We start from the raw sequence: 10450 nt of genomic DNA on the forward strand, positions 1-10450 counted from the left end.
ATTCTTTTTTGGATTTATACATGTGTTTTTTCTGTTTTGTGTGGAGTTGTACTATGGATATTGGAACCCCTAGGATCTCATGTATTTTATTTTTTAGACGGGGATCCACTATCCCACCCCCTTAATTTTTACCTTTTTAATTATTAACGCGTAAGGAGCCAGGACAAGTAACAGTTAAGTTTGAGAGATTTTAACATGTCTAAATATGCTACTTTTATATATGCATTTAATGTCTATTTTTAGTGATATTGCATTTTAATGGAAGGTATTTCTATGTTTTTGTTGCAGGTACACTAAGTTGGGGCAATTGGAGCTAAAAGAAGTAGAAAGGAAAGAATTTCAAGTTAAAAGGAGGAACATTGTGAAAGTTGACCTGGCACCTAGGCACTAGGATCTGGCGCCTAAGTGCTACTATACCGAGAAGATGGCACCTAGGCACAACAATTAGATGCCAAAAATGGTTTCTCCCTTAAATTCATTGAATTAGGATGACTTTTGAAAAGGTACCATAGGTGACTCTTGCGAATTCGGCCCTATGCTATTTAATAATGATTTTATTACAGAAAAGGGCAGCACAAAGGAGGAGAAGAGGAGGGTTAGTGAAGAAGAGTGAAAGAGAAGATTGCCTCTTAGAGTTGTATGAGGAGAGGAGAAGTGAAAGATATCTTCTTCACTACATTTCTAGGAGATAATTGAGTGATATTGTAAGGAGAGAAAGTGATTCAAAGGTAATTCAAAGGATTTGCTTAAGGAGTAATTTAAGATAAGTATTTCATACTTTAATTTTTTTACTTGTTCTTGTTGTGTAAACTTACTTTTATATATAAATCCAATTTTTCTTGTTTCTTCCTCAAGAGATCTAAGTTGTTTGCTTTGTCATTGTCTCTGTAATGAGAAACAATCATGTGAAGAATTGAAATTGTTTAGAAGCTTTTTAGTTTCATAATTATGATGATTCAAACTTCGAACATCATTTAGTTAATCAATTTGGCCAATTCTTAAGTTAAAATTTGTTGTGAAACATAATGATCAGAAATGACTATACTTTTCTCAACGAAGTAAGAATCCATTCAATCTCTTGAATGAGAATGTAGTTCATGTGGTTAAGTGAAAATAAATAAGGAAATAAGTTTTGATGGGAATAAAATGATGATTTTTGAGTTAGCCTCCAGGTGGAGAAATAGTGGGATTTCTATAGTGAGAGCCAGTATCTTCTCAGCCCAAACAAGGATTTAGGAACTTACTCTAGATTAGTCAATGTTCTTTATGTACTTGTAAGAGGGTAAGGGAAATGTATTTTCCTATTTAGCGCAATATGATTTAAAACTCATTTAAATTATTCACTGATTATAAATCTCATTGCGAGGGGAAGAATACTATTTAAACTTTTAACTCTTATTCATAAAACTTAGTATTAGTGAACTTAAAATTTACTTTGCATTTAGATATAAGAGTAGTAGATATAATTCACTTAGTTTGAAACACGAATCTCGACCTACATTTCTATCTAAGTGTTTTTTTTTTTTTAATTAGAGTTTCTTTAATTAGAGTTTCTTTGAGTTAAATAAGAATTCCAAACTTCTTTGTGCCATCGATACTTAGGACTCTGTTAGAGTTCTATATTACTTGAGTACTACGTACACTTGCGTTAGCGTCCTAGTGAATATTTGAATTTGATAAATAATACATTAAATTGCTAGGAGTGGCGGCAATATAGATTTAAAGAAATATTAAATATCCTGAATTATATTATTGTTGTGGCTGCCGCATCAGCCAGACCATAATTAGAAGGCAACCTGAGCTATTGGCTTTATTGGTCTCTATTGAGGGAATTAAAAAATTACTATCAAGATGATTTTGATGATATCTTAAAGTATCCCAACTTCTGTCTGGTTGGGTTAAAAAATTACTGCCTCTTAATGATTACTTAAAATTAAAGGGGCTAAAAATGCCATCTTTCTGCCTGCTTTGTGGCAAGGATGAAGAATCCCTTAATCGCCGTTCTTTCTAATGTTTTTTTTTCATCATATATTTGTGGTGTCGTTTCTAATAGGCTTAGCATTTTTTGTACTGTTAATAGCTACGCCATTTTGGACCCATGCTTGCTTAACTAGTGCACTTATTACTCCAAAAACATATCAGGAATGTTATATCTTACGCTTTCTCTTTGTTTATCTCAATTGAAAGAAATCTAAGGAAGAATTTTAGGAAGGTTCAAACTAAAGGCCAGGTTATGCTAAATATCAAATCTTTCATGTCCAAAGCTGTTTCAATGGACAATTCTAATAACCTCTCTATCTCTGAGCCCATAATGGTAATAAATTCACTAGGCTTGTTTATTGGAAACCTTCAGACTCTCCTTACATCAAAGCCAACGTGGATGGGAGCTTTAAACTCTCTAAGGCTGGCACAAGCGTTGATTTCAAAAACAACAAAGGAACTTGGTTATGCTACTTAACATCTCCTTGTTCTTATGTTGATGCATCCTACTCTGAATTGGTTGTGGTATCAAATTGCCTGATTATTACTAGATATCTAATGTTCTGTAACCTGCATATTGAGGCGGATGCCTTACCTTCCAATGTTGTGTTGGCATCTCTACTTGCTCTTGGCAGAATTTGATCCTCTAAAAGAAAATTCAACTCCTCAACGCCCTTTTCAATCTAAGATGGTCTCACTCTTATAGAAAAGCTAATAGACTTGCTGATTATCTGGCTAAACAGGCAACTCGTTCTAGTTGTAATTTATGTAACTCTAATGATTACAATCTTGATTTACTTTTAATATGGGACATGGTGAACCATCCTCTTGTTAGAGTTGGTCACTAGCTCCTTTCTGCCTTAAACTTTTACCTTAATATACACTTTGCTTATATATATAAGTAGCTGTGCTAGAAGTTTAACCCAATTACAAAATAGAGTTAATTAATCTCACAAATGTAAAATAAATGTACGAAATTGTCATCTGACAATAGCGTTGAACGAGCCTAGTGGAATAATGAAACAACTTTATGAATGAAGCCTTTTAATGCGAATGTATCCAAATAAATATCTGCCACGCGGCAAGGCTTTTCTTTCTTTGTGGTAAGCCATGCGCCACGGCCGCAAAAAACTGGTCACCTTCCCCTTACCAATACGATACAGCTGACGAAATTAAATTACTAAATATATTCATGCATAATCACCGTAGAACCTGCACCATCGACTTCATTGATCCGATCCCATGGCGATCCAGTCCGTCAACACCTTGGCACTACAATAATTCCTACGCGACCATCCCGTTTTTCTGCTATTTTTCGTTATAAATACCCGAGTTAGCTTCATCAGGAGACAAACCATTTTTCTTATTCCCTTCTGCAGTACATCCTTAATGGTTGCCAACGGACTAATTGAAAGGGCTGCCGAGCTCTTGGCCACGTGTCAGCGGCACTTGTCAAGCGCAACACGGCGGGTGAGATCGGCGGCCGTTGGCCGCAAACTTGATTCGCGGTTTTCCTCTGGTCGATACGTTATTCCATTTGTTTCTAATGGAATTAGAAGGTTAACTACTGGCTGTACCTTGAGAAAAGGATTCTCGAGGCATTCAATGAGGACGATGGAGGAGGAGAATGAGGAACAAGAGGAAGAGGAGATGTGGAAGAAGACAATATTAATGGGAGAAAAATGTCAGCCGCTGGAGTTCTCCGGGGCCATCTACTACGACAGCAAAGGGAGCAAGTTGGCCATGCCACTGAGGTCGCCGATTCGAACGCCGCTTCTCACCACATACAATGATGAAAAGGAGAGGAATTGAGTGCAACAAAATGGAAACTAGGCTAGTTCCTATAATGCTAAGGATGATAATCATTTTGTAGAGATTATATATGCTTTTTATGGTGTTTTATACAAATAAGAATTGAGCGGCCCCACTTTTCTTAAAATAATTAAAATCCTAAGCCACTATAGGAGTTCCCTAAAAGCTCCATTTTTCATGGCAATTCATAAGGGGTGCAATTATAAAATTAAATCCTTTGGTAAGCCTCCTATAAATGTAACCACTTGAGTCTACTGGTATCATGCATTGATTATGGAAGAGGCATTCCGTAAAAAGTTCACACTTTTTTAAAGGATTAGCTTATACCAGATCCTTAGAGATTTTTAAACCTTAAAAACACATATCGTTAGTAGCAAGAGCACACATCTTAATATTAGCAACTAAATAGTCCCCTAAGTTAGGAATAAGTGTCATCCTTTTCTTGAACAAAAAAGTATAGGAAAAGCATATGGACTAACACTTTACAAAATAAATAAGTTGTCTATAAACTTTTGAACGTATTTAGCTAACTTATGTTGTATATTCGTGCTCATCCTGTAATGAGGGAAGTTTGATAGAGTGGAACTTAGGACTAAATGTACTACATGTTAAATTTAATGTATAAGTGTTAAGTTATTTAGTTGATTCTCAAAAACTTCATCCTTAATTTATACAAAAATAGACTCAATTAAGAATGAAATTTGTTATTTAGTATATTAGGTTTAGATACAAGGATGGCTTCTAACAATCCGACAAATCCATTATAAATTCACTTTTTATTTCTCCTTATAATATTAACTAAGGGACAATTTTTCTATTTATTTATATTGTTATTAGCACTAGTGTTAATATTTTTTCCCTTGTAGTTGAACAAGAAGGTGTTGGCCCATTCAAGTAAATAAGACACTCTTATGAAATCAATAGAATATTCTAAAAATCAAACATCTTGCCTACATAAGTAGAACATCAAATAGAACATTATATAAATAAAGAATAATTTTGAAATGTACTAAATACAATTTTCTGATAGTAAACGGGGTGTCATTAAACCATTAATATAAGGGATGGTGTGATCCATCGATACTTAATTGAAATGGGACGCAATATCTATAGATATTGCTTTTAAAAAACTACAAATTTATATCACTATGGTATATATCATTTCTCTTTTCTTATGAAAGGTTTAAAATTGGGGTACATTTCCAACTTATATTACCTTAACCAATGCTAATATGCATCTAAAATTGTTAGGGGCACTTGGTGTTGTGAGTCATGTTTATTATAAGAAGAGTATAGATCTGATTCATTATCTTAGATATACAGACATTAGTAAGACTTATTACAGTGACATGACCACATCCTTAACACTTACACCAATAAACATGCAACCCTCTTGTAATTTTTAAACTAATTGTTATTTATTTTTATAAGAAGAGTTTAGATCTCATAATTTCTGGTATCGGTAACGAAAATTCATCTTTTGGAAATTCTTTATTCAAATCCCTGAAGTTGACACAAACACGGATTTGCCATTGTTGGCTAATCATGTGGGGGTATTTCTCTTCTCGCACAAAGTTAGCATCTATCAATGTCTTCACCTCGACAAAGACTTGTTTCTCTATCTCAAGGTGCATTCTTCTAAGAGCTTGCTTTATTGGGGTCATATCCTTGTCCACCCTAGCCTATACACTGTGATTATGGGGATAATCCTAGCATTTTATCATAGCTCTAGGCGAAGCAATCTTTGAATTCTGACAGTAACTCGATTAGCTTTATATATTCTTCCTCGTTGAGTATGGAACTTATAAATGTAGGTCGGGGCAGCTCCTCAGTCCCGAGGTTAATTTCCTTCAATTTATCAATAATTGATCTATTTTTTCCTCAAATTCTGGCGGGGCGTCTTCTATTAGCTAATCTTGAGAGTCATCCTCTACATCAAGGCAATCCTCTTACGACCCGCTAGTAACGACCATGCAAAATTGTTGACCTCACTTTTAGTTGAGGTTTAGTTTTTCCTCTTTAGTAGCCTAAGGTCTAGCCATAGGACTTTCCTATTGATTATTCTTAGACAACTAGAAAAGGAACTCTCACCATTAGAAACTCAAACTCTTCTCTACTCAACTTGAAGTCTCACATATTGGTCATAACCTCTAGCACTTAGTACGTAGGGTCACTATGAGGGAACTCAAGAGGAGTTACCCTTAGGACTGTTGGACCTTAGGGTTGACCCTGGGTGTTCGTCTAGGGCTTAAGGTACATATTTGCACTCACAATCACTCACAATCCTGAACTTAAACTTCTATGCTTTGGTCCCTTGATACTTTTGGGAGACTCATGTAGGTGGTCCCCTAAACCCACTGGCCCTAGGCTAGGGTTTAGCTAAGACCACTACATAGAGGACCCAAAATGGGGTTTCCATTAGTCCATAGCTTATTGATGATGGTTGGCACTCCAACTCTACAAATATACCCAACCTATCCTTTTGCCCCTAAATTCCCCAAATTACCTAGATACCCTTGAGACCCCAAATTTGGCCAAAATTCTCAAGTTTACCCAAAATACCCAAGTTGATTCAAAAATCATTTCAAACACCTTAAGAACACCCAAGCTACCCAAAATCACCAAAATTGGCCAAATTACCAAGATACCCTTCTTTACCCCAAAATTTCAAAAATTCCAAAAAAATCCCAAAAATTCCTAAAACCTCCCAAATATTCCCAATTTCATTTTTCTCAACTATAATTTGGCCAAATTTACCATCTTTGACCAAAACCCCCAAATTACCCTTTAAAGGCCCATATTTTCCCCAAATTACCCCAAATGTCTATCCAATTGGTCTCAATTTACCCCAATTTCAATTATAAACTCAAATTAACCCTTGATATGACCAATATAGACCAAATCCAAGCTCAATTGGTTCATGATTTGAACCCAATTTTGAGCCAAACCAAAAATCCAATTTTGGCCCTATGACATGGTTCCACTAAATTAAACCCATAGTCCGCACAATTGGCCACAATTTTTGTTGAAATACTTTCATAACATCCCCATACATCAACCTTAACCTTCAATTGGCTTTGGTGAGGCCTTGGTGAGGCCTTAATTTCATTTGATTTCAAACTAAGTCCAAAAGCCCCAAATTTACCCCAAATTGGCCATGTCTCTAAATCTCACCAAATTGATGGCCTTAGTGGCCTTAGCCCCAAAATCCAAAATTTCCACTCTATCCCTTCATGAAAAATATTCACAACATCTCCCTTTATAATGTGGACCATTAAATTTGTACTTAGTCCAAGGCTAGCCCAACATAGACCCATGTCTAACCCAACATGCCCAAATTGCCCAAATTTCAAAAATCCCTCAAATTGACCTACCAATTGAACTCAAAATCACTTCAAAACTTCACCAAAAATCTTCATAAAAATCATCTACACAATTTTGATCAATAAATTAGGCCAATTAACATGGATAGCCTAGCCCAAACCCAAGCTTTGATCACTTGAACCCACATTGAACCCATGCACTAAAAATGGTCTAACAACCCCAAAGTCCTCAAATTAATGATTCCACAACCATTAGTTGGACCCTAGTGACCAGCCTAAACCACTTAAAACCACCTAAACTAAGTCATGGACCAAAGGTCTCCTAAATTAAGGGATTTCATGCCATATTTGCTTAAGCTTAGATATTTTCTCCAAAACAAAGCCTAAACACATTAAGTTGCTTTGACAGATTTCCTTGGATGCCCTGAGCACCTAGCCACCTCCTTCTACCATGAACGTCTAGCCTAGTTTCCAGAGAAGCTCAAAACTGAGAGCCAGCCCCATGGAACTTCACCCAAATCAAACCTAGAGGCTAGCTCAGCCAAATTAAATTGTAGAGATCCTCTAACCGCCACCTAAGCAGCACAATGCACCCCTTAATTGGCCATGACAGTCACCCCTAGACATTTTTATAAAAAGCACCTCCCACAGCCATGGGAGGAGGTGCTGAAAATTTCTTATAGAGACCTCTCCAAACTGACCACAGAGCTTTCTTAAGATCCCCTCTGTGCATTCAAACTTTTTTCCCTCACCAATTTCCACTGCCGGAGTTCAATTTTGAGCTCAAAATCTTGTCGGAAATCAGGACAGAGCCCAATACACCTCCACAGCCCACCAAACTCAACACCAAACTCAAATTAACTCAAATTAACTTCACCCACACCTTCACAACAATGAAAGAAGCTTAAGCCCTATCAAATCCCCCTCTCACATAGCCTCTACCATAGCTCTAGGCCAACACCCAAATCCGGCCAACACCCAAATCACACCCAAATCCGGTCGTGATCGAAATCATACCTAGGCCTTACAACAAGATCATAGACTCAATCCCTAGTCTCTTTGGATCATGACAAACATGTTAATACTCTCTGATCGAAGCTTCACTTCTCATAGCAAAGGTATAAAACTTCTCTTCATCCCGAGCCTATTTGAACTCTCCATTTATTTTGAGTTGATTTCATGGGATCATAACCTTATGGATGTGATCGTCTAGTCTAGGTGAGCGTTTTAAAAAAAATTCACTTAATTTGGTTAAGAAATGAGAGAGATCTTAAGGCTAGAAGATGATATCAAGCCTTGAAGATAAACGATTCTCGGGCTAGGCCATCTGGGACAATGACGGAGCGTCGTCCGATTGCGCGTGTATCGGATGGACGGTCGGGAGGAAGCCGGACAACACTTCGGTCGGAACATAAATCGCCGGCCGAGTCAGCACTGAGGTAGATGGCGGTGTCAAATGGGTGTGCGCCGCGTGGAGCTTCGAAGCCGTCGTAGGTTGAGGTGGCACACACGATTTAAATAGATAAATAGGGCCTTTTCCTATTTATTTAAATACCTCTAACTTAGAAAATTCATAACTTTGTGTAGAAAAATCATAAAAATAAAATAAAAATACATTCTTGCTCAATGAATAGAGGAAAATAATTTAGAATAAATTTCAAGTCCATTTAATACATATTTTATTTTTAATTAATTAAACACTATTTTGAATCATTTGATTCTCCATGCATATTGACACATCACCTTGGCTTAAAATTTTTGAAATTTTAGCATATTGTTGCCTCTGTCTTAGAGAACATTCTCTGATTTTTCCAATGTCAGAGGAGGTCCCTAGACAGAGAGTCATATTTTTCAAGTTTATGTGCATTATTTGCTTAAAATAATCATGGAAATTAGCATGTTGCTTAGTAAAAATCCAAGAAAATTTTGGAAGGTTTATAATGATCAGAGAGCCTTTAAGAAAATATTACGAAAATTTCTCATGAGCCAAGTCATTCAAGTACACCTAATCTTCACAAATCCTAAATCACTATGATAATTAATTTTGAAAAATACAAACAACAAAATGACTTGATTTTTCATCTCCACTGTTATTTAAGATCGAGAGAACTCACCATAAAAATTCCAAAGCATTTTGAGTTCACTTGGTAACTTAAGTTGATTTTTAAAAATAAATAACATTTTTGGCACTTAAATTATTTTTAAAAATCAAAATATAACTCAAACATTTATAAAAACTTATTTTTTGAGTTCTTTGTGATCAGGGGTATTTTCTAAAAATAAAATAGATTTTAAAATAAAAACTTGATTTTTAACCTATTTTAAATATTTAAATAATTAAAAATTCATAAAATCTAAGTCACAAAAATAATAAAATTCATGGAAATCTTTTAAATAGTTTCCTAAGAACTTAGGTTTCCTAAGAACTTAGGAATAATTAGAATAATTTTCATAATTTTTTAAATAAAGATACTGAATTTCAAAGCTTAAAAATATTTTTTAAAGGATAAAATGGGTTTTCACTAAGAATAATTCCAATAAATCAAATAAAACTTAAAAAAATATTAAATTTTCTCCTTTGAGTTCTTTGACCTTAGGAGGATTTTTCAAAAATATAAAACTTAATTTTATCCATTTAAAATATTTTATATTTAATAAATAACCTAGAACTTAAAAGCCCATAAATTAAAGTAATTCTAAAAATTCAAATAAAATTAAAAAAAATCTTGAGATTTGGTCCAAAGACTTCTCTAATCTAGTTCTACCTCTAGTTGAAATTTCAAGGGATTACGATTTACCTTCGTCAAGTTAGGAATTTTCTTTGAAAAATTCTATTTTTGCATGTAAATAATTATATAAATTAAATTAAATTTTCAAAAAACACAATCTCTCCTCTGATGTATTAATTGACCCATGAATGAGATAAAATAAAAATTTCAAAGTCATTTGAATTGAATTTGATAAATTATGAAGTGTTAGAACCTTAAGGGCAAATGTGTAATTTTGGAAATTTAGCCTTAATTAACATTTAAGCTTAATTCAAGGAGGGAAATGGGTAACCTATGATCTTAATTTGGATGTTTGAAACATAAGGGGTTAATTGGTAGAAACCAACCTCACTAACTTAATTGAAAAGATAAGTTAATAAATTTCTAAAAATTGTTAGAATTTGGAAGTTTATTAAAATAAAATGAACCCAGGACTTAGAAGTCATTAATTAATCAATTTAATACCCTTAATTTGATTTTCAAATAAAATTCAAATCATAAATTATGACCACCTAAAGCTTAACCTTTTCAAAATTAATTAAGACACTCACTGACACTCACCTAGGT

General features: G+C 34.6%; 1 protein-coding gene across 1 annotated transcript; it reads left to right on the forward strand.

Moving 5' to 3' along the window:
* Positions 1-3349: 3349 nt before the first annotated feature.
* LOC110035889 lies at positions 3350-3901 on the forward strand. The gene has a single exon (XM_020740200.1). The coding sequence runs from the start codon at positions 3370-3372 to the stop codon at positions 3790-3792; it is 423 nt and encodes a 140-aa protein (XP_020595859.1). The 5' UTR covers positions 3350-3369; the 3' UTR covers positions 3793-3901.
* The last annotated feature ends 6549 nt before the right edge of the window (positions 3902-10450 follow it).

This window comes from Phalaenopsis equestris, unplaced genomic scaffold (genome assembly GCF_001263595.1).
Source record: "Phalaenopsis equestris unplaced genomic scaffold, ASM126359v1 Scaffold200627, whole genome shotgun sequence".
Taxonomy (NCBI): Eukaryota; Viridiplantae; Streptophyta; class Magnoliopsida; order Asparagales; family Orchidaceae; genus Phalaenopsis; species Phalaenopsis equestris.

Coding starts and splice junctions, on each gene's coding strand:
- LOC110035889 (XM_020740200.1), top strand. CDS start 3,370: ATGGTTGCCAACGGACTAATTGAAAGGGCTGCCGAGCTCTTGGCCACG.